Raw genomic sequence first — 24,358 nt, 5'->3', positions numbered from 1 at the left:
AAGCCTCGTTTAACACTGTTGTATCAATTTCCAATTTTTCCCTCATATCATCTACAGACCCCCTGAAATCAGTTTGCGGCCCGCAGGTTGAGAACCACTGTTCTAAATTATGAACATGATTTCACTGAAACAAACATGACTGTTCTTTTCATGGTTGGAATATTACATGAATTATCTGGTAGTTATTGATCTGAGAAGATAGAAAATAAATGTCTTCTTTTCTCACCTAAAATGAGTCTAAATGATGTTTCCGGTGTCAGATCTCTAAAGCCCATGGTTTGAAGGCTCCAGCTGTACTGGCTGGGACCTGCACACAAGACCGCATCAGGTCTATGTCAAGTCCAGTAGAGTTAAACTACACTTGTTTGGTGTAGAACAGGACTTAGTGCTTACCTTCTGAGTGAATGTGGAGGCAGCGGTCAAGCAGGCGCGCTCCGCTGTAGCCGGACTGTCCAGAGAGAAGGGACCGGACAGCCCAGAGTCTGAGCGAGCGGCGGACACGGCGTCTTTAATGGCAAAGAACACAGCACTGCCCAGGAACACGCTGGGCTCTCCGATGCCCTGCAGGAGGTCACGAGGTCATGAAGACACTTTCATTCAGATGTGTTTTCTAGATGAATCCTGACCTTGGAGGAGTAGATGGCGTGGGGGTTTTCTGAGTCAGGCAGGAGGTAGATGTTAAACGACAGAGGCGTGTCACACACAGCAGGGATATGGTACTGAGACGGCCCTCGAGTGTACAGGAGCCCGGAGGGGCCAAACTTCAGCTCCTCCAGAGTGTACAGGCCCAGCCCCTGCATGAACGCTCCCTCAATCTGCAAATGTGGTCACAAGATGTCTGCAGATTACACCAAATAGAGTTGTCACAGTGGAGAGGGCGTGTCTGACCTGTCCGATGTCCACTGAGGGGTTGATGCTTCTGCCGATGTCCATCACAATATCTGTCCTCAGCGTCTGCACACAACACACTCTTTTACTTCTAAATCCACGTGTCATAGATGTTTAGTGAGAAGAGGTCTCACTCTGTAGTCTCCGGTCAGACAGTCCAGCTCCACCTCACTGAAGCAGACTCCATATGTGAAGTACGAGTAAGGCCTCCCCTCCATCTTCTCCCAGTCCATGTGCAGGTCCGGCCCTCTGCACACGAGTCCACTTTAAAGTCATGACAGTCGTGAGAGTCATGTGCCTCATACCTGTAATATCCAGTGGACGACAGGCTGATTTTATCAAAGAACGCAGCGTTCACCTGGAAGAAAAGTCCTTTCTATAGGATTAACTGGCTCTGTGCAGTCACTAGAGCAGTACTCTTAATAGGACTTGAAGGATAAGACTTTGTTAGTGAGTGGAATTGTTGTGCCTACCCAACTTTCCCATGATCCTTCAGGGTTCTTCTGCATGATGGGCTGGAGCCTCTGAATCAGGGTCTGGCAGGCGTCCTACAACATAAGAGCATAACTAAAGTCATAAAATATGTTTAAATCTGGATGACTGAACGGACAGGTGGATCAGTGAGCACCTTCACAGCCATGCCGTTGGCGTCGGTCCCAAAGGACGCAGCGGAGGGACAGGTGTTGGGGACAGTGCTGGTGCTGGTCTCACTGATGTAAATCTTAGAAATGGGAATGTGCAGCTCCCGACTTGCCACCTGAGGAAAGTAAGTGTCGTGGACTCTTTGAGTTCGGGCACCAGGGGTTCTTCAACATGTCCCACTTAGGTGACAGTTCACTTTACTGTGTCATGTTGATGGAGTAATCTACAATCTTTAGCCCTGATTTAGTCAATATCTCCATCAGAAAAAACAGGGCGAGTCGACTTTGTGGAAACATGCTGATAGTCCATGTAATAAAAGATAAGTCATGTCATCATGTTTTATAGGTGATCCTTCCTGTCCTAAAGTGTGTACCTGTTGCATTTTGGTGTGCACTCCCTGTCCCATCTCAGCTCCGGCGTGAGCCACCAGCACCGAGCCGTCTTTGTAGATGTGGACCAGAGCAGCCGCCTTCAGCACAAACATCCGTGACAGTTGGACTGTTGCTCCATGATGTGCAGCGACTTCACACAAACCTGGTTTAAGAAGCCCTCTGCAAAGGCAATGCCATATTTGATGGGCACAATGGCCGTCCCCCTTTTCTTCCACTGGTTTTGCTTGTTGAATTGCTCCACGGCACGATGGCGGCTGTCGTACGCGCACCTCCTCTTGCACTCGTCCCAGCAGAGGAGCAGGTTCTCAGGGTTAAACTCCATCTGGTAATGGGTGAGGGAGGGGCCCCTGTACATGTTCAGCTCACGCACCTGGACATACGGTCATTACTTTTTCAGCTGTTTTTAATTTGCGTGACTTAATATACAGTGTAGAGCAGAAGTACTTGGTCCACAGGCATTCCCAGCGTCATGGCTACATCCGTGACCATGTTCTCCACCACCAGCAGGCACTGGGGCACGCCGAAGCCCCTGAAGGCAGTGTTGGAGCGGAGGTTAGTGTGGCACGCCGCCGCCGAGCCCCGGAGGTGAGGGATGTTGTAGACATTATCCATGTGAAGCAAAATCTTCTCTCCGAGCTACACAAAATAAAGAGCATTTATGTATCACTGTAATACTAAAGAGAGTGTGAAGATGTAACAGAGAGTCACTAAATGAGTGAACAATCTTATCTTAATGCAATTTCATGAGGGAAAACACGGTTCATCTACAGCTCAATCCTCAGCGTTTACATGACATTAGCCTCTGGTCAGAAGTCATCGTCTCCATGGAGACAGTGAGTTTGAGCACAGTCTGAGCTCAAGTGGAAGTGTAGGAGAATTTACAGATGAACATAATTCTAGTCATGGGCTCTGATCGTAGCTGCTGCAGTGTGAGAACTGTTATTTAAATGCAGTTATTTAAAGGCGGACCCATTTCAGAATACTAGAAATGTTCTGTCCTTTCAATATATTGTAATGATGATAGTTTAATTTTTCTTTATCAAAAATGTTGACGGCTTAAATAATGTCTCTGTTGATTTTTTGAAAGTCTTCCCTGCCTTCCACCAGCAGGTTATGCAATAAAGTAGACAAGGAACGATTGTGTCCTGAAGAAACGCCTTCGATGAATATTTAACGAGTTTGGAAAGTCGAAAGTTTACAATGTGACATTTTGTGACTTTGTTCAGGTATTTAATATGTTTATCAAAGGTCAGGGTCGTCATCCAAATACATTATTACTGAACATTATTAATTCATGAACATTAAGTCTATCCAGAATGTCAGTGAGGGTTCTGCATTCCTTTGCAATAGCAGCAGAATAGTTGGAAGTGAGTACTTTAACCAGGGCGTTCGCCGCATGAACTTTATCTCCAGCTTCTGCTTAAATAAAACACAATGAGCACTTTGTGCGTTTCCGTGCACGTCGTTTTGGAAATGATAAAACATGAACATGAATAGAAAACACCCTCCCAGGCAGTTTTAAACGCATCAAGACACCGTTTAAATTGTACTAGGGCAGTTATAGTTTTGTGCATGTAAACATAGTGAGTAAAGTCTTAAACTTCTGACCCACCAGAGGAGATTCATCCACAGAGAACCCAGCGTTGGCGAAGTACTCCAGGTCTGCAGCCACGATCCTGCCATCATTCATGAACCCAACCTATTCCAGCAATAGTTCATTCATGTGTTAGAAATGAAAATGCAGAACAAGTGCTAAACAAAACAAGCCATACAACCTTGTACTTTGCCAACACCGGGTGGCGCCCTCCTGTGATCAGCATGTCGTCTCCACGCTCCAGCACGCAGCGCACGGCTCGGTTCGTTCTGAAACATCAGAAAGTCAAACTCATGGATGAATTTGACAAAAGGGAAAGTTTATGAATCAGATGTTCGTGCGCTCCTATATTTTCTTCACAAGATAAATCATAGGTCCACCTTAACCACCCTGTGCAGCCTCTGAGTGTGTGGTCAGTGTGGTCAGTGTGGTCAGTGTGGTCAGTGCGGTCAGTGCGGTCAGTGCGGTCAGTGCGGTCAGTGTCGTCCCTCATTCCTCCAGGAGGGTTCCATTGTAGTTGTATCATCTGGACTCTCTTTTTCATTCTCAATCTGCAAATCAGGAACTCAGATATCCATCCTACTCTAGGCCCTGCCCACCGGGCAAGCTAGCCTCTTTGTGTACCATCAGTCCTTTAATGGGCTATAAGTCTCCTATTGTCCTGACTCACACTTGCTGAGAGTGTTATTTGCTGTACTGGTTAAGTAAGTTAGTTGAGTTACTTCCAGGCGGCCACAGCAGTGATGGCCGTGAGGATGGCAGTTTTGGTGACTTTCCCTCCGAAGGCTCCTCCCACCCTCTTCACATGACACACCACTCTGTTGGACGGTATGGACAGTGTTTCTGCCACTGCCACCTGCAGAGACAAACACATTGCATCACAACACAACACAACACAACACACCACATGCGCCTGGACTTTAAGTCCACTGTAAGCACATGTCCTTGTCTGACCTGTGTGGATGTGGGCCACTGTGTGGACACGTAGAGGTGAAACTCCCTGTCCTCCCCCACTGGGACCACCAGAGTGCTCTGGGTCTCCATGTAGAAGTGCTCCTGCCCCCCCAGACGGATTCCCCCTGAACACAGCACAGTCAGAGCCTCTTCACCTCCTCTTTCTCCTGCTGCTGTTCCACAAACCTTCATAAATGTGATCCACGCTTTTGAACGCTTCAGTCACATTCCCTCGTTCAATTCTCCTCCGGGGCTCGTAATAAGAAGACCTCTCTATGGCCTCCTGGACACAACATGCAAAAGAGGGAGTTTGAAAAGTGCTGTGAGAAAAACTTTGCCTTAAAAAAATCACTTCTCTGTTTTTACAGCTCGCTCTGACGCTCGCTCTGACGCTCGCTCTGACGCTCGCTCTGACGCTCGCTCTGACGCTCGCTCTGGAGCTCGCTCTGACGCTCGCTCTGACGCTCGCTCTGACGCTCGCTCTGGAGCTCGCTCTGACGTTCGCTCTGACGCTCGCTCTGACGCTCGCTCTGGAGCTCGCTCTGGAGCTCGCTCTGGAGCTCGCTCTGGAGCTCGCTCTGGAGCTCGCTCTGACGCTCGCTCTGGCGCTCGCTCTGGAGCTCGCTCTGGAGCTCGCTCTGACGCTCGCTCTGGAGCTCGCTCTGACGCTCGCTCTGACGCTCGCTCTGACGCTCGCTCTGGAGCTCGCTCTGACGTTCGCTCTGACGCTCGCTCTGACGCTCGCTCTGGAGCTCGCTCTGGAGCTCGCTCTGGAGCTCGCTCTGACGCTCGCTCTGGAGCTCGCTCTGGAGCTCGCTCTGGAGCTCGCTCTGACGCTCGCTCTGGAGCTCGCTCTGGAGCTCGCTCTGACGCTCGCTCTGGAGCTCGCTCTGATGCTCGCTCTGACGCTCGCTCTGGAGCTCGCTCTGACGCTCGCTCTGACGCTCGCTCTGACGCTCGCTCTGGAGCTCGCACTGGAGCTCGCTCTGACGCTCGCTCTGACGCTCGCTCTGGAGCTCGCTCTGACGCTCGCTCTGGAGCTCGCTCTGACGCTCGCTCTGACGCTCGCTCTGGAGCTCGCTCTGACGCTCGCTCTGACGCTCGCTCTGACGCTCGCTCTGACGCTCGCTCTGACGCTCGCTCTGACGCTCGCTCTGGAGCTCGCTCTGGAGCTCGCTCTGACGCTCGCTCTGACGCTCGCTCTGACGCTCGCTCTGGAGCTCGCTCTGACGCTCGCTCTGACGCTCGCTCTGACGCTCGCTCTGGAGCTCGCACTGGAGCTCGCTCTGGAGCTCGCTCTGGAGCTCGCTCTGGAGCTCGCTCTGGAGCTCGCTCTGACGCTCGCTCTGGAGCTCGCTCTGGAGCTCGCTCTGGAGCTCGCTCTGGAGCTCGCTCTGACGCTCGCTCTGGAGCTCGCTCTGGAGCTCGCTCTGGAGGCTAGCTTAAGTGTCCAAAAGTCAACACTTATCTCTTTCTCCCTGAGGCTGTTTGACTGGTGACAGGACAGAGGAGATGGACAGAGGAGATGGACAGAGGACATGGACAGAGGACATGGACAGAGGACATGGACAGAGGAGATGGACAGAGGAGATGGACAGAGGAGATGGACAGAGGAGATGGACAGAGGACATGGACAGAGGACATGGACAGAGGAGATGGACAGAGGACATGGACAGAGGAGATGGACAGAGGACATGGACAGAGGAGATGGACAGAGGACATGGACAGAGGACATGGACAGAGGAGATGGACAGAGGACATGGACAGAGGAGATGGACAGAGGACATGGACAGAGGACATGGACAGAGGAGATGGACAGAGGACATGGACAGAGGAGATGGACAGAGGAGATGGACAGACCTCGATGGTGAAGATGGGGTCAGGCAGCTCTTCATACTGGACCCTCACAGCGGCTGCTCCGCTTTTAGCATGAGCTCTAGTGTCTGCCACCACCGCACACACCATCTGACCAATGCACAGCACCTGCACAAAACAAGTCAAATATAACACAGTCGACAGATGTTTTAGATGATTGAAAAGTCTGTGTTTGACCTGAGTCTGAGCCAGGAGGTCTTCATCATAGCCAAAGTCCGAGCGCACTTTCTTCCCTGGAATATCTTGAGCTGTGATCACGTCCACCACTCCAGGCACGAGCAGAGCTGCAGACACATCCAGGCCCCTGCAGACACAAGGCAGACGTGAGGAGGGGCCCGTGCTGTGGCTCCAGAGACACTATACGCTCTTGTAGTAGAGGATTAGTGCTGGTACTTTGTGATAAAATGTGAATATATGATTATATTTCTGTGATGTATTTTATCTGCATTATAGTGATATTTTATCTGCATCATTAGTCTAAGAGAAGAACGGGTGTGTGACAAACTGCATTTGTGAAGGGGTCGTAAAGATGGGCCAAATGATGTTTACCCGAGGGGGTGTGACAGCCCAGAGGAGTTTAGGTAATGTTTGCCCAAGGCTTGATCTCTAGGAAAAATACCAGCTGTAAAACAAGTGCCTTGATGTGAGGCTGACCAATGAGAAATGTGACCCGCCTATTCCAGAATATCTAATAAAACCAACCAGCATGAGAAAAAACAGGGTGAGACGCAGGAGGATCACGCAGGCTGCGTACCACAGCCTGCGTGATCAGTTCCGGCGTTTTCTCCCAAGCTTGCCATACAAATGTCTGATATTTCTGTGTCGTTTCATATTCTAAGTTGAATTGTGTTCTCGATGTGTTACGGAATAGCATCGGTGTATGTCTGATTCCATGACATACTTGATGTTGGCGTAGGCTCTGGAGCTGGTGACCAGAGCCAGGTAGAGCTCCCCCTGTGTTGGAGGCAGGTCATCGCAGTACACGGCCTCTCCTGTGGCCTGGCTCAGAGCCGCCTTGTGCATGACAGGCCGGCCAACTGCATCATGGAAACTCTGGGCCTTTGACACAGACTGTAAAAAAAAGTGATGTTTTATCCTGAAAAAGTACTATAAAGTACTATATTCTTCTACGTTCTGACCTGGAAGTGCTGTACACTGGGCTGGATGTCTGAGGGCAGAGCGAGGGGCTTCTCTGGAACCTCACAGGAGATCCAACCCTGACAGGACAACTTATATTAACATGCTCCAATATGCAAAAACAATAAACCACATTATTTGAGAAGTAGGAGAGCACTGCAGTATTTCTCTAGAATGAGAAGCAGGAATCAAACAGACATAGTACAGTAGTGTGTGTAGGTGAAGAATAGAAGCTCACCATGTGTTTGAGCTTGTGCAGCAGCTCCAGGTGAAACTTGAAGAACAGAGTTAGGGTCAGGACTCTTCTGAACTGCACCTTCCCTCCAGGAGCAGAGGGAGGCAGCTCCAGCTCCTCCAGCAGGACGTCATAGACCCGGGACAGGGCGGGCTCGCTCCACTCTCTCAGGGGGCACACAGGGAGGTGGTAAATATCAAGTGTCTGGGACTCTGCTTACAGCGAGTCCCTCAGGATTGGACAGTGCAGAGGATTAAGACAGTATTCAAAGACATTTTTTCACATTTTGAAATAAACAAACATGTCTCAAAATATTGATAACAAATCTGTTCATCAAACTAGAGACATAGAGACATAGAGACATAAAGACATAAAGACATACTGGTTGATGAGAGCTTGGCAGGTCCTTGCAGCTTTGACAGTGGTGGGTGCCACGCCTCCATAGAACAGGCTGATGTCACGGACCACAGAGGAGCCCTCACAGAAGAGCACCCGCATGGCACAGGTCACAGTGGAGAAGGCGCTCTCTTTACGGGGCGCATGACGGAGCGCACTCACCAGCTCCCCCTGCAGGACACGTGTTTTCATCAAGAAACAGGAGCAGGAAGTAAAAGTGCTTATTATTCAGTACCTTTGAGGTGAAGGGAATGAAGACCGACAGCACCACCTCCTCAGGCCTCACCAGGGTCTTTCCAAAGCTCACAAAGAACTCTTGGTTCAGGGGCAGCTCACGTCTCTCAGCTGAAGACGTTTTACAAAAACACATTCTTAAACGGCGCTGCCTTAAACATTTAGATATATGAAATGTTTTGTTAGACTTACAGGCAGATGCCACGTAGATTTTGCAGTTTCCAGCGGCAAAAACAGGGTTCAGGTCAGAGTTTGGATATGCACTCATGATGTGGCCTCCAAGAGACTGAAGAAGATTGAACTTATTATCAGATAACTATCTGTCATGGGGTGAAGGTGAGTGTGTTCTGACACTGTTATGACCCAGACACTAGGGTTGTATTCAAAATATCGATACGGCGATATATCGTCACAGACTCGAGTCACAGTATCGATATTTTTTTATCTAAAAAAATAAAACTATATATATATATATATTTTTTTTTTTTTTTTTTTTTTTTTTTTAAAGTTTTGTGGCCCGTAGGCTTTAAAGGAGGTGGAATAGTACTTTTGATCTGCTGTTTGGGCCGCGCTCCTCTGGGCCGAGGTGAGAAGGAGCTGTGGACCTCTGCAGAAGATGCAGCAGGTTCAGATCATGCAGAGACATGCAGTATTTACTAGAATGTGTTCCTTATATTTCTATTTGGATCAGTTGGTTGAATGTATGAAGTGATTAGATTATAATGGATTTATAAATAAGTGCTTCGTGGATAAACATGACATTTTATACATTTTCTCATCCAGAGTAAAAACATTACCCATTTGGTAAATTTTTAAGACCCTTTTTTTTTAAAAATGTATCGGGTTATGTATCGTAATGAGGGAATTGTATCAGAAACTACAAGTATCGGGCTACGTATCGTATCGTGACCCCTGTATCAGGATACGTATCGTATCGCGAGAGTCTTGGCAATACCCAGCCCTACCAGACACAGAGTACTTACAGCCATGTTGCGGACCTGCTGGCTGCCCAGGTTCTTGAGCTGTTTGGTGAGAGCTCTGAACAGCTCCGACTGCTCTGAAGGCCTCTCAGAGATGAGCTTCTGCAGAGAAGTCAGGAGCTCAGACAGAGAGCAGCCCGCTCCCACTCTCACACCTGAAACACACAACTATCTCTATAAACCCTCCATCAAGGTCCCACAGATGGGATCATTACTTTGCATGTCTAATAACAAAGAAAAGTTCCTCATTGTAAGCCGATAACAGTTTTACAATTAAAGCTAAAAGTCATGGATTTGCTCATGATTCTTTAAGTGTGGACGGACTGGACCTACCCTCTGGACAGTGAGTGACCTCAAACAGCTCCTGAACTCTGAACGGAGAGATCATCAGTGTGTGCACAACGCCTTTGAATTTAATACTGGGACCTACAGAAAAACACAGCATCATTATACAGACATATTTCATAACAAACAATATTTCCTAAAATAGGGATAAGAGTATTTCAACCAGAGCAAACTGAAAATGACACAAAAAATGAGGAGGAGAGGCTTAAGTGGCTAATGGGTCTGCTGCTGCGTTGGTGAAGGAGGAGGAGGAGTGAAGGAGGGGAGGAGGGAGGAGGAGGGGAGAAGGAGGGGAGGAGGAGAGAAAGAGGGGAGGAGGAGAAGGAGAGGAGGAGTGAAGGAGGAGGATTGAAGGAGGAGAGGGGGAGTGAAGGAGGGGAGGAGGGAGGAGGAGGGGAGGAGGGGAGGAGGAGAGAAAGAGGGGAGGAGGAGAAGGAGAGGAGTGAAGGAGGGGAGAAGGAGGGGAGGAGGAGGAGAGAAGGAGGGGAGGAGGAGAAGGAGGAGGAGTGAAGGAGGGGAGGAGGAGAAGGAGGAGGATTGAAGGAGGGGAGGAGGGAGGAGGAGGGGAGAAGGAGGGGAGGAGGAGAGAAGGAGGAGGAGTGAAGGAGGGGAGGAGGGAGGGAGGAGGAGAGAAGGAGGGGAGGAGGAGGGGAGGAGGAGGAGAGAAGGAGGGGAGGAGGTTGTAACGTCTCCTGGAGTAAACCCTGGGGTACAGACCCAGGTGGGTACAGGTGGGTACAGGTGTGTACAGACCCAGGTGGGTGTTCCCCATCAGCAGAGGAGCCTCCGGGTGCTTGGTCTTGAGCTCCAGCAGCTCCTCCAGAGAACCAGGGCAGATCAGGCTCATGTTCTCCCCACAGAAGGACAGTGTCTCTGGGGGAGTGTTCCTCTCTGCCATCAGCTAAAGAAACAGCCACAGTATAAAAATCATGATTATGTATTAATCATTACAATTTTTGCAAAATTTTTGCTGGAACGTGTCAAGGATTTGAATCAGATCTGATGTAATTGTGGTTGTTGTGCAGGAGGTTCCTTACGATGAGTTCTGGGGGGAAGATGAGCTCTTGTGTTGGGTCCAGAGGCTGAAACTCTCCTTTGTCAAACAGCTGTGGTTTGTCCTGGAGAAACACAAAATATGAAATATAATTATGAGCGTCGTTTGTAGATGCGGCTGGTTTCAGCTCACGTGCTCAGCTCCGTCTGTGCCGCTCTCTTCACTCTGACAACAGTTTGCCTTTAGCTGGCAGCAGTTGGTTTCCTGTAAACATCAAAGTTGTTATAATTAAGTTAAATTCATTCATTCATTTGATTTATGGGGTTCATGTTGTCCTCACCTGACAAAAGGTCCTGTAGCCGTCCAGGATGGGCCTGTACCCGGTGCAGCGGCACAGATTACCTGGAACAACACTCCGTGACTAGAACTGAATGTTAGAGTGATTAGGGGCTGTATATGTGAGCCTGTGTGACCCCTGACCTCCTGCTGACCCCTTCACACAGAGATACAGAGCTAACACGTACCAGCCAGAGCCGCCCTGATGTCCTCCATGCTGGGCTGGGGCGTGGTCCTCAGCAGCGTGTACATGGACATGACCATTCCAGGAGTGCAGAAGCCGCACTGAGAGCCGTTAGCTTTAGCAATCCGCTCCTGCAAACACAAGCACAGCATCGCTCCAGAGCTACAATATAATAAGACTATATCCATCTGTTTATATACAAATACATATATAAGTGCGTTTGTTTGCACGCAAGGCTCTTTAGTGCGTCCAGTTCTCTCCTAATGTCCACTGTCCTCGCTTGTGTCCTTAAAGCACCTTTCCTCCTACAAACGTGGCGTCAGTGTGACTGACCGGTGGTGGTCAGAGGAACCGATGGTGCAGACTGCTGGTCAAACCCAAGGCTTTTTATCTACCGTATGTTCTGCACTATAAGGTGCATTAAGAGAAACCAAACGTGTGCCACACAAAATGGCTTCGAGGTCAGTAAACACGACCAGAATGATAAAGCAGACTGGATTATTACAGTGTTATTATTATCACAGTAAGTGACTCGCATGTGACCTCTGACCTGAACGGGGTGGAGGCGTGTTTAGGTGACCCCTGACCTGAACGGGGTGGAGGTGTGTTTAGGTGACCTCTGACCTGAACAGGGTGGAGGCGTGTTTAGGTGACTCCTGACCTGAACAGGGTGGAGGCGTGTTTAGGTGACCTCTGACCTGAACGGGGTGGAGGCGTGTTTAGGTGACTCCTGACCTGAACGGGGTGGAGGCGTGTTTAGGTGACCTCTGACCTGAACGGGGTGGAGGCGTGTTTAGGTGACCTCTGACCTGAACGGGGTGGAGGCGTGTTTAGGTGACCTCTGACCTGAACGGGGTGGAGGCGTGTTTAGGTGACTCCTGACCTGAACGGGGTGGAGGCGTGTTTAGGTGACTCCTGACCTGAACAGGGTGGAGGCGTGTTTAGGTGACCTCTGACCTGAACGGGGTGGAGGCGTGTTTAGGTGACTCCTGACCTGAACGGGGTGGAGGCGTGTTTAGGTGACCCCTGACCTGAACGGGGTGGAGGCGTGTTTAGGTGACCTCTGACCTGAACAGGGTGGAGGCGTGTTTAGGTGACTCCTGACCTGAACGGGGTGGAGGCGTGTTTAGGTGACCTCTGACCTGAACGGGGTGGAGGTGTGTTTAGGTGACTCCTGACCTGAACGGGGTGGAGGCGTGTTTAGGTGACTCCTGACCTGAACGGGGTGGAGGCGTGTTTAGGTGACCCCTGACCTGAACGGGGTGGAGGCGTGTTTAGGTGACCTCTGACCTGAACAGGGTGGAGGCGTGTTTAGGTGACTCCTGACCTGAACGGGGTGGAGGCGTGTTTAGGTGACCTCTGACCTGAACGGGGTGGAGGCGTGTTTAGGTGACTCCTGACCTGAACGGGGTGGAGGCGTGTTTAGGTGACCCCTGACCTGAACGGGGTGGAGGCGTGTTTAGGTGACCCCTGACCTAAACGGGGTGGAGGCGTGTTTAGGTGACCCCTGACCTGAACGGGGTGGAGGCGTGTTTAGGTGACCGCTGACCTGAACAGGGTGGAGGCGTGTTTAGGTGACTCCTGACCTGAACGGGGTGGAGGCGTGTTTAGGTGACTCCTGACCTGAACGGGGTGGAGGCGTGTTTAGGTGACCCCTGACCTGAACGGGGTGGAGGCGTGTTTAGGTGACCTCTGACCTGAACAGGGTGGAGGCGTGTTTAGGTGACTCCTGACCTGAACGGGGTGGAGGCGTGTTTAGGTGACCTCTGACCTGAACGGGGTGGAGGCGTGTTTAGGTGACTCCTGACCTGAACGGGGTGGAGGCGTGTTTAGGTGACCCCTGACCTGAACGGGGTGGAGGCGTGTTTAGGTGACCCCTGACCTAAACGGGGTGGAGGCGTGTTTAGGTGACTCCTGACCTGAACGGGGTGGAGGCGTGTTTAGGTGACCTCTGACCTGAACAGGGTGGAGGCGTGTTTAGGTGACTCCTGACCTGAACGGGGTGGAGGCGTGTTTAGGTGACCTCTGACCTGAACGGGGTGGAGGCGTGTTTAGGTGACTCCTGACCTGAACGGGGTGGAGGCGTGTTTAGGTGACCCCTGACCTGAACGGGGTGGAGGCGTGTTTAGGTGACCGCTGACCTGAACAGGGTGGAGGCGTGTTTAGGTGACTCCTGACCTGAACGGGGTGGAGGCGTGTTTAGGTGACTCCTGACCTGAACGGGGTGGAGGCGTGTTTAGGTGACCTCTGACCTGAACGGGGTGGAGGCGTGTTTAGGTGACCCCTGACCTGAACGGGGTGGAGGCGTGTTTAGGTGACCCCTGACCTAAACGGGGTGGAGGCGTGTTTAGGTGACCCCTGACCTGAACGGGGTGGAGGCGTGTTTATGTGACTCCTGACCTGAACGGGGTGGAGGTGTGTTTAGGTGATTCCTGACCTGAACGGGGTGGAGGCGTGTTTAGGTGACCTCTGACCTAAACAGGGTGGAGGCGTGTTTAGGTGACTCCTGACCTGAACGGGGTGGAGGCGTGTTTAGGTGACCCCTGACCTGAACGGGGTGGAGGCGTGTTTAGATGACCCCTGACCTGAATGGGGTGGAGGCGTGTTTAGGTGACCTCTGACCTGAACGGGGTGGAGGCGTGTTTATGTGACTCCTGACCTGAACGGGGTGGAGGCGTGTTTAGGTGACCTCTGACCTGAACGGGGTGGAGGCGTGTTTAGGTGACCCCTGACCTAAACGGGGTGAAGGCGTGTTTAGGTGACCCCTGACCTGAACGGGGTGACTTCTGACCTGAACGGGGTGGAGGCGTGTTTAGGTGACCTCTGACCTGAACGGGGTGGAGGCGTGTTTAGGTGACCCCTGACCTGAACGGGGTGGAGGCGTGTTTAGGTGACTCCTGACCTGAACGGGGTGGAGGCGTGTTTAGGTGACCTCTGACCTGAACGGGGTGGAGGCGTGTTTAGGTGACCTCTGACCTGAACGGGGTGGAGGCGTGTTTAGGTGACCTCTGACCTGAACGGGGTGGAGGCGTGTTTAGGTGACCTCTGACCTGAACGGGGTGGAGGCGGGTTTAGGTGACCTCTGACCTGAACAGGGTGGAGGCGGGTTTAGGTGACTCCTGACCTGAACGGGATGGAGGCGTGTTTAGGTGACCTCTGACCTGAACGGGATGGAGGCGTGTTTAGGTGACCTCTGACCTGAACGGGGTGGAGGCGTGTTTAGGTGACCTCTGACCTGAACGGGGTGGAGGCGTGTTTAGGTGACTCCTGACCTGAACGGTGTGGAGGCGTGTTTAGGTGACCTCTGACCTGAACGGGGTGGAGGCGTGTTTAGGTGACCTCTGACCTGAACGGGGTGGAGGCGTGTTTAGGTGACCCCTGACCTGAACGGGGTGGAGGCGTGTTTAGGTGACCCCTGACCTGAACGGGGTGGAGGCGTGTTTAGGTGACCCCTGACCTGAACGGGGTGGAGGCGGGTTTAGGTGACTCCTGACCTGAACAGGGTGGAGGTGTGTTTAGGTGACCTCTGACCTGAACGGGGTGGAGGCGTGTTTAGGTGACCTCTGACCTGAACGGGGTGGAGGCGTGTTTAGGTGACTCCTGACCTGAACGGTGTGGAGGCGTGTTTAGGTGACCTCTGACCTGAACGGGGTGGAGGCGTGTTTAGGTGACCTCTGACCTGAACGGGGTGGAGGCGTGTTTAGGTGACCCCTGACCTGAACGGGGTGGAGGCGTGTTTAGGTGACCCCTGACCTGAACGGGGTGGAGGCGTGTTAAGGTGACCTCTGACCTGAACGGGGTGGAGGCGTGTTTAGGTGACCCCTGACCTGAACGGGGTGGAGGTGTGTTTAGGTGACCTCTGACCTGAACGGGATGGAGGCGTGTTTAGGTGACCTCTGACCTGAACGGGGTGGAGGCGTGTTTAGGTGACCTCTGACCTGAACGGGGTGGAGGTGTGTTTAGGTGACTCCTGACCTGAACGGGGTGGAGGCGTGTTTAGGTGACCTCTGACCTGAACGGGGTGGAGGTGTGTTTAGGTGACCTCTGACCTGAACGGGGTGGAGGCGTGTTTAGGTGACTCCTGACCTGAACGGTGTGGAGGCGTGTTTAGGTGACCTCTGACCTGAACGGGGTGGAGGCGTGTTTAGGTGACCTCTGACCTGAACGGGGTGGAGGCGTGTTTAGGTGACCCCTGACCTGAACGGGGTGGAGGCGTGTTTAGGTGACTCCTGACCTGAACGGTGTGGAGGCGTGTTTAGGTGACCTCTGACCTGAACGGGGTGGAGGCGTGTTTAGGTGACCTCTGACCTGAACGGGGTGGAGGCGTGTTTAGGTGACCTCTGACCTGAACGGGGTGGAGGCGTGTTTAGGTGACCTCTGACCTGAACGGTGTGGAGGCGTGTTTAGGTGACCTCTGACCTGAACGGGGTGGAGGCGTGTTTAGGTGACCTCTGACCTGAACGGGGTGGAGGCGTGTTTAGGTGACCTCTGACCTGAACGGGGTGGAGGCGTGTTTAGGTGACCTCTGACCTGAACGGGGTGGAGGTGTGTTTAGGTGACTTCTGACCTGAACGGGGTGGAGGCGTGTTTAGGTGACCCCTGACCTAAACGGGGTGGAGGCGTGTTTATGTGACTTCTGACCTGAACGGGGTGGAGGCGTGTTTAGGTGACCCCTGACCTGAACGGGGTGGAGGCGTGTTTAGGTGACTCCTGACCTGAACGGGGTGGAGGCGTGTTTAGGTGACCCCTGACCTGAACGGGGTGGAGGCGTGTTTAGGTGACTCCTGACCTGAACGGGGTGGAGGCGTGTTTAGGTGACCCCTGACCTGAACGGGGTGGAGGCGTGTTTAGGTGACTCCTGACCTGAACGGGGTGGAGGCGTGTTTAGGTGACCCCTGACCTGAACGGGGTGGAGGCGTGTTTAGGTGACCCCTGACCTGAACGGGGTGGAGGCGTGTTTAGGTGACCTCTGACCTGAACGGGGTGGAGGCGTGTTTAGGTGACTCCTGACCTGAACGGGGTGGAGGCGTGTTTAGGTGACCCCTGACCTGAACGGGGTGGAGGTGTGTTTAGGTGACTCCTGACCTGAACGGGGTGGAGGCGTGTTTAGGTGACCTCTGACCTGAACGGGGTGGAGGTGTGTTTAGGTGACCTCTGACCTGAACGGGGTGGAGGTGTGTTTAGGTGACTCCTGACCTGAACGGGGTGGAGGCGTGTTTAGGTGACCCCTGACCTGAACGGGGTGGAGGCGTGTTTAGGTGACTCCTGACCTGAACGGGGTGGAGGCGTGTTTAGGTGACCCCTGACCTGAACGGGGTGGAGGCGTGTTTAGGTGACTCCTGACCTGAACGGGGTGGAGGCGTGTTTAGGTGACCCCTGACCTGAACGGGGTGGAGGCGTGTTTAGGTGACCCCTGACCTGAACGGGGTGGAGGCGTGTTTAGGTGACCTCTGACCTGAACGGGGTGGAGGCGTGTTTAGGTGACTCCTGACCTGAACGGGGTGGAGGCGTGTTTAGGTGACCCCTGACCTGAACGGGGTGGAGGTGTGTTTAGGTGACTCCTGACCTGAACGGGGTGGAGGCGTGTTTAGGTGACCTCTGACCTGAACGGGGTGGAGGTGTGTTTAGGTGACCTCTGACCTGAACGGGGTGGAGGTGTGTTTAGGTGACTCCTGACCTGAACGGGGTGGAGGCGTGTTTAGGTGACCTCTGACCTGAACGGGGTGGAGGCGTGTTTAGGTGACTCCTGACCTGAACGGGGTGGAGGCGTGTTTAGGTGACCCCTGACCTGAACGGGGTGGAGGTGTGTTTAGGTGACCCCTGACCTGAACGGGGTGGAGGCGTGTTTAGGTGACCCCTGACCTGAACGGGGTGGAGGTGTGTTTAGGTGACCTCTGACCTGAACGGGGTGGAGGCGTGTTTAGGTGACTCCTGACCTGAACGGGGTGGAGGCGTGTTTAGGTGACCCCTGACCTGAACGGGGTGGAGGTGTGTTTAGGTGACTCCTGACCTGAACGGGGTGGAGGCGTGTTTAGGTGACCTCTGACCTGAACGGGGTGGAGGTGTGTTTAGGTGACCTCTGACCTGAACGGGGTGGAGGTGTGTTTAGGTGACTCCTGACCTGAACGGGGTGGAGGCGTGTTTAGGTGACCTCTGACCTGAACGGGGTGGAGGTGTGTTTAGGTGACCCCTGACCTGAACGGGGTGGAGGCGTGTTTAGGTGACCTCTGACCTGAACGGGGTGGAGGCGTGTTTAAGTGACCTCTGACCTGAACGGGGTGGAGGCGTGTCTTGGTGCTGCCGACGCCCTCCACGGTGGTGACCGCTGCCCCGTGGAGCTGGCAGATGGGCAGGAGACAGGCCGTGGCCGACACGTGACTGACCACAGTTAAGGAGACATCGGCCCGTCGACTCATGAAGACGGCAAGTTTCATTTTAATTCACCTTTTTTCCCACAACAGACTTTTCAGTTTTTATACAATCACTTTTCACAGATGTTTCCTCATTAAAAACATGTCAATCACACGTTTAAATATTCCATGTTCAGGTCCCAACGCTCCGATCGTAGCAGTGATGAGCTTAATTCACGAGGAGCCGGTCTAATCTCTATGTTTATGTCGCGCGGCCAGGACAGAGAAACAAAAGTTAGAAAACAAATAAAACATTTCCCTAAGTGAGAAAATGTCCAGGGAAAATGAAATGGAATAAACAAGAAATGAAAACTTCAAAACCTGAATTGATGCAAATACTAGTTGTGCTTTTGCAATCACAGCAGCATCACCAACACTGTCATGACCAGATGTGAGCACTAGGGGCACAAGGGGGCACTAGGGGGCACTAGGGGGCACTAGGGGCACTAGGGGGCACTAGGGGGCACTAGGGGCACTAGGGGGCACTAGGGGCACTAGGGGGCACTAGGGGTGGATGAGGAAGTGACAGTAGAAGAGACAGACTGAGGGTGGTCACACGGTGCTGTCAGGCTCGTCACACGGATGATTATCTGAGAAAAGATGCACATTTCTTTGGAATCAGGCATAAAACAAATTAGTTTGGTGATTAGTCTAACATATAAAACAAGACCCTGAAGAGGTTCCAACATACTGCAAAACTTTCAAAATAATCTAGCTTCAAAACATTTATTTGTAGTTTATGGGAACTAATATGCAAGTAAGTCACATATTTATTCCTTTCTAAGGATTTTTCAGCCTGTACATAAGAACAGTACAACTGACTGAGACCTCCTCTGTGTGGACCACCTCCCCCTCTGTGTGGACCAACTCCCCCTCTGTGTGGACCAACTCCCCCTCTGTGTGGACCAACTCCCCCTCTGTGTGGACCAACTCCCCCTCTGTGTGGACCACCTCCCCCTCTGTGTGGACCAACTCCCCCTCTGTGTGGACCACCTCCCCCTCTGTGTGGACCACCTCCCCCTCTGTGTGGACCACCTCCCCTCTGTGTGGACCAACTCCCCCTCTGTGTGGACCACCTCCCCCTCTGTGTGGACCACCTCCCCTCTGTGTGGACCACCTCCCCCTCTGTGTGGACCACCTCCCCCTCTGTGTGGACCACCTCCCCCTCTGTGTGGACCACATTCCCTCTGTGAGGGGGTTCAGACCTCTGCAGAGCAGCAGTGGGGACAGCGCATCACATTGGTCTATGCCACATTTGATTGTCACTTGTGCAAGTGTCTGGCCATTGGCCTCGAGGCTGGTTTTCCACAACTTCATCGAGTTCCCTATGAAGGCTCTTAGGGGCCCATTGATGTTGTACAGCTCCAAACATTCAATGATCCAAGTGTGTGGCATTGAGTCAGATGCTTTCTTGTGACTGTGTCCTTTGTCCTTCAGCTCATGTTGAGTTTGAGCAGCAGCAGCGACAGGTCCAGCCAGAGACAGAACTTGGCCTATGGGACTTGTCTCCATGGAGACGGTTTAATGCAATACTGTGGATTATTTGAGGTACACTTCTCACTCTGGACACGGGCTATTTGAGCCACTCCACTCAGGCAGGAGGCCACTCCCCTCCCTCAGGCAGGAGGCCACTCCCCTCAGGCAAGAGGCCACTCCCCTCAGGCAAGAGGCCACTCCCCTCAGGCAGGAGGCCACTCCCCTCAGGCAGGAGGCCACTCCCCTCAGGCAAGAGGCCACTCCCCTCAGGCAAGAGGCCACTCCCCTCAGGCAAGAGGCCACTCCCCTCAGGCAGGAGGCCACTCCCCTCAGGCAGGAGGCCACTCCCCTCAGGCAGGAGGCCACTCCCCTCAGGCCCAGAACCTCCCTCTGCTGTTGGACTCATGAACACTTCTAAAACACTTTCACTTTAACTATAATTAAACCTTAAATACTTTTCACGCACTGATCACGTTCTGCACCATTTCTGACCATCAGTAAATGTTTGTGGAAATATTTGTTTACATACTGAGGTTTATTTTTTTATTTTATTAGTAAATTCTTAATTTATGCATGCCATATTTGACTCTTTAGACCAGGGGTGGGCAAACTACGGCCCGCAGCGCCTTTCAATCCGGCCCGCCAAGCTTGTCCAAGTAATATTTTATTTATTTCTTTTTCCCTCAGGCATCTGTCTGCACTTGTATCCTTAATAAATATGACGTGTAATGAATTAAATAGCCTATATTTGACAGAAAAGTGATATTTTATTTTATTTTTTTTCACACAATGATGGCGGGCCGGCCCTCCACTACTGGCCTGGATTCCAATATGGCCCTGGGAGGAAAATAATTGCCCACCCCTGCTCTAGACATTGCTATTATTATTATTATTATTATTATTTGATTGTTCATTGTTTTATGTGGCACCTTAACGCTGAGACAAGTTCATATGTTTGTGAAATGTGTTCAATGACGATGGAAATAAACCTTTTCTGACTCTGATTCTGAAGCAATAACATATTTTACCACAGATGTTACAAAGTGAATACACATGAATGAAATATGTATGTTTATAATGAGGAAACGACATTCAAACATCTTTAAATATTATAGTTGAATTTACATCGGCCCTTTAAAGTGCACGAGTGTTTCTCAAACTACGGTATGTGTACCACTGGTGGAACTCAGACTTCTCTGACATTCTAATGTTTGCTTAATTTAAAGTCTTTAATTCACATTAGTTTTCTTTGGTTTGGTTCAGTCAGAACAGCAGCAGCAGCGAGTCCTGGACCTGGCTCAGATCTGCAGATATATTTTCTCTGGTGGAAGTTTATAATTGCACTTCCTGGTTGGACATGAGCAGCAGATGTGACATAGGTACACTCCACAGCTGTTACCTAGCAACCATATCTTTAACAAGGGCCAAAATCCACATCAATTACAGATATGATTTGACAAATAATAATATCTGTCTTTATTTTGTTGAGTTACTGTTTAAACTTAAATGTGGTGATGACAGAAAGATTACGTCTTATAACTCACAAACTGCATCTCGACTAATGTAAAACTATGATAAATATTTGCCATATGGATAATGCACCAAACATAGTGACGATTAGAAGGACTTGAGCTGTCACTTTGAGAGAGCAGCAGAAGGATACAGGAGGGTCTTGGTGCGCGGCTGGTAGCGGGACAGCATGACGGTGCAGGCCCCACAGGCTCCGCCTCCACAGCCGTACTTGGTCCCGGTCAGACGCACTGGGCGTGGTCAAGGAACGCCACGAGAAATCGAAAGAGATATGGAAACACGTGTAGGGGATTATGGCAAAGAAACGCAGAGACCGTCGAAATAAAAGCAAGATAGAAAAGGTAGAATTTGGACATCTCCATGGCGACAAGCAGAAAGGTTACATAGTGCACCTTTAATGGAACTAAAAAGTGAAAAGGATACGTTTGTCTCGTAGGTAGGACAGCAGCGTGGTCTCTGGATCGGGGTTCTGCTCTTCAACCTGGAGACGCAAACGTGGTGTGAAAAAAGTACTTTTATTTAGAACTACAGTTCCCCCTTTTCCCTTGATGTGACCCTGCAGCTGTTCAGACCAGACTGTTTTAATCCAGGAGTTTCATTCATAAAACATGGAATTATTGTTAAAAAAGTGCACTGACAATAAAGACACGGGGCGACACGGGGGGGACACGGGGGGCGACACGGGGGGGACACGGGGGGCGACACGGGGGGGACACGGGGGGGACACGGGGGGCGACACGGGGGGGACACGGGGGGCGACACGGGGGGGACACGGGGGGCGACACGGGGGGGCGACACGGGGGGGACACGGGGGGCGACACGGGGGGCGACACGGGGGGGCGACACGGGGGGGACACGGGGGGGCGACACGGGGGGGCGACACGGGGGGGGCGACACGGGGGGGGGACACAGGACACAGGGGTGACACGGGGGGCGACACAGGGGGGACACAGGGGTGACACGGGGGGCGACACGGGGGGGTGACACAGGGGGTGACACGGGGGAGGACACAGGGGGTGACACGGGGGGCGACACAGGGGGGACACAGGGGTGACACGGGGGGCGACACGGGGGGGTGACACAGGGGGCGACACGGGGGGGTGACACAGGGGGTGACACGGGGGAGGACACAGGGGGTGACACGGGGGAGGACACAGGGGGTGACACGGGGGACGACACAGGGGGTGACACGGGGGACGACACAGGGGGGGGACACAGGGGGGACAGTTTACTTTAGTCAAGCCACTGCCTGACCCGGAGCTTTGTGAACACCATAACGCTCAGTCATGACACTCATACTTTGTGATTGTAATATTTCTTGTTCGGGTCCAGAGGAGATTTCAGTAACAACAATACAAAATAAGCATCTACTAAAATAACTCGTCACAGCTTTGTTTGACCTGCTCAATGTAGACAATAAACCAATGTGCAAATGAAAGAGGCTGGAAGGTCATTTTAATTTTATGGCGTCAATAAAAACCCTTTGACAAGAATACTTTGAACATATTGAACTTCACACCACATTAAATTGCTCTGATAAAACAGGATTACATATTTACAACTAGTCCAACGCACGAGGCACGTCTATTCTGCACATGCACGAGTAAAGATCGGGGGACAGGGTCAAGTCGGGACAGGGTCAAGTCGGGACAGGGTCAAGTCGGGACAGAAACTCCAGATTCCGTGCAAGAGTTCACAGTCACGTGTTCAAGGAATGTTCACAAATGCGACTGCGGCTAAAGAAACACGTCAGTTCCATAATTCATCCATTACATGGTCAGTTCGCACGAGAGGGTGAGACACATGTCAAGACGTGACGTTTTGCAAAATTAGAAGTTTGGAATTACCTTCTTGCCGTTGACAAAGAAGAGCAGAGAGCTGGGTTTGTCTGAAGACATGACGCACTCCGTGATCGACCCACAGCGAACAGGAGACAGAGGACAGAGGACAGAGCTGCGGACAGAGGACAGAGCTGCGGACAGAGGACTGTGCTGTGGAACTGTGGACAGCGGTGTGAACAGAGGACAGAGCTGTGGACAGAGCAGTGTGTCTGTGCGTGAGCCCCCCCTGTCGGACAAGTACGTTATTACAGGGAGATCAAAAGGGTGTAAATGCCCTAAACGCCCTAAATGTCCTAAATGTCCTATATGTCCTATATGTCCTAAATGTCCTAAATGCCCTAAATGCCCTAAATGTCCTAAATGCCCTTAATGTCCTAAATGCTCTTACAGCTCAGCAAAACAACGTTAGCTTGTTAAAAGATCGTAATAATTACACATCAAATAACTGTGTTTAGCACAAAAATAAAATAGCATGGACCTTGGTACACAAACTATTACAATTTTGATTTATGCAACATAAAACGCACATTATACAAAGCACAACCACAGCTAATACAAAGAAAATTTGGATTTATCTCCGTTTTAACTTTTTCTGCCCCGACCCTGCTTTTTTATCGTCATTTTATATCAAGCTATTGCCAAAGCGCTAAACAAGAAGCAGCTTTTCAAATTAAAATGCACTCCTTAAAACAGGAAGTTATTAACTTCGTATCGTTGATATATGCAACATGTTAAATAAAATACTTTTACAGGTTTTAGCAAAAGAAAATAATGAGTTCACACTGTCGTCTTTTCAGGACCGGCCCTTTTCAGAACAAGCCCTGCTAGTTCCGGTTCCCATGAAAGTGCAAAACTTCACTTCTCGTCCAGTTCTTTCTCTGAGTTGCTCAAATAAATGAAAAAAAAAAGAAAGCTGTGACACAGACACCGAGTTACAGATGTAACTTAACCTGCAGCAGGTTAAGACACTTATCCATCTTCTCCCGCATCTCCGGGGCCGGGTCGCGGAGGCAACAGTCTAAGCGGGGACTCCCAGACTTCCCTCTCCCCAAACACTTCCTCCAACTCTTCCGGGGGGGGATCCTGAGGTGTTCCCAGGCCAGAGAGACATAGTCCCTCCAGTGTGTCCTGGGTCTTCCCTGGGGCCTCTTCCCTGGGGCCTCTTCCCTGGGGCCTCTTCCCGGTGCGATGTGCCCGAAACACCTCCCCAGGGAGGCGCTCAGGAGGCAGTCCTTTAATGGGCTTTCAGCAACCTATTCCTGATAGTAAACACAGAGTTCCTGGTCTTGATTCGCAGATTGAGAATGACTCTTGGCTGAGTATCAAAACGTATAGTTTTTTCAAAAGACAGAATCCAGATGACACAACTGAATCTTTTTCTACAATGGAACACTCCAGAACGAATGAGGGACGACACCGACAGGCCTGAAGGACCGCACAGAGGCCCGATCATGGCAACACAGGAGCAGGCCCTGAACACCAGATCAATAGAGGCCCGGATCTACCACACCAGACAAGACCCAAGATGTAGGCTGTGCAAAGGGGCCCCTGAGACCATCCCACACATAACTGCAGGTGTAAGATGCTGCAAGAACAGCACACATGGAGCGCCATCACCAGGAGCTGGTATAGTGTCCAGGAACATCTGTGCAGAATACGGGCTGGAGACCCCAAGGACAAGGTGGGAAACAGCTCCAAAGATGGTGGAGACCGACCGAGCCAAGGTCCTCTGGGACTTCCAGATACAGACAGACAGAATGGTAATAGTGAGACATAGTGGTGTCTCAAGGGTCAGAGGAGACATCTCGGTCTAGAAAAGTGCAGGAACAGCAAAGATACTGAAGAACCCTCAAGCTCCCAGGGGCCTCTGGTACCCGAGGTTGAAAGGGGAGAAATAGAGAGACCACCCGCGGAG

At 51.5% G+C, this 24,358-nt stretch overlaps 1 protein-coding gene across 1 annotated transcript; it reads right to left on the bottom strand.

Moving 5' to 3' along the window:
- Positions 1–202: 202 nt before the first annotated feature.
- aox6 (aldehyde oxidase 6) lies at positions 203–22,548 on the bottom strand. Its single transcript, XM_072448166.1, has 35 exons — positions 22,450–22,548; positions 21,026–21,083; positions 20,736–20,832; positions 17,456–17,564; positions 11,191–11,317; positions 11,007–11,068; positions 10,859–10,930; positions 10,710–10,790; positions 10,426–10,573; positions 9,661–9,753; positions 9,331–9,482; positions 8,540–8,633; positions 8,349–8,458; positions 8,100–8,284; positions 7,721–7,883; positions 7,485–7,562; positions 7,247–7,416; positions 6,523–6,649; positions 6,331–6,453; positions 4,657–4,753; positions 4,471–4,595; positions 4,239–4,372; positions 3,698–3,785; positions 3,535–3,621; positions 2,367–2,558; positions 2,065–2,292; positions 1,904–1,999; positions 1,517–1,645; positions 1,362–1,436; positions 1,194–1,246; positions 1,023–1,137; positions 889–954; positions 627–815; positions 394–561; positions 203–307 (listed from the first exon to the last, which is right to left on the bottom strand). The coding sequence occupies exons 1-35, from the start codon at positions 22,498–22,500 to the stop codon at positions 257–259; spliced, it is 3,993 nt and encodes a 1,330-aa protein (XP_072304267.1). The 5' UTR covers positions 22,501–22,548; the 3' UTR covers positions 203–256.
- Positions 22,549–24,358: the final 1,810 nt, after the last annotated feature.

The sequence above is a fragment of the Eucyclogobius newberryi genome, unplaced genomic scaffold (genome assembly GCF_026437365.1).
Source record: "Eucyclogobius newberryi isolate DKJ021-1_F unplaced genomic scaffold, fEucNew1.0.hap1 SCAF_1, whole genome shotgun sequence".
Taxonomy (NCBI): Eukaryota; Metazoa; Chordata; class Actinopteri; order Gobiiformes; family Gobiidae; genus Eucyclogobius; species Eucyclogobius newberryi.
Note: the sequence above shows the minus strand (reverse complement) of the source record. Positions and strands in the feature narration are given on the sequence as shown.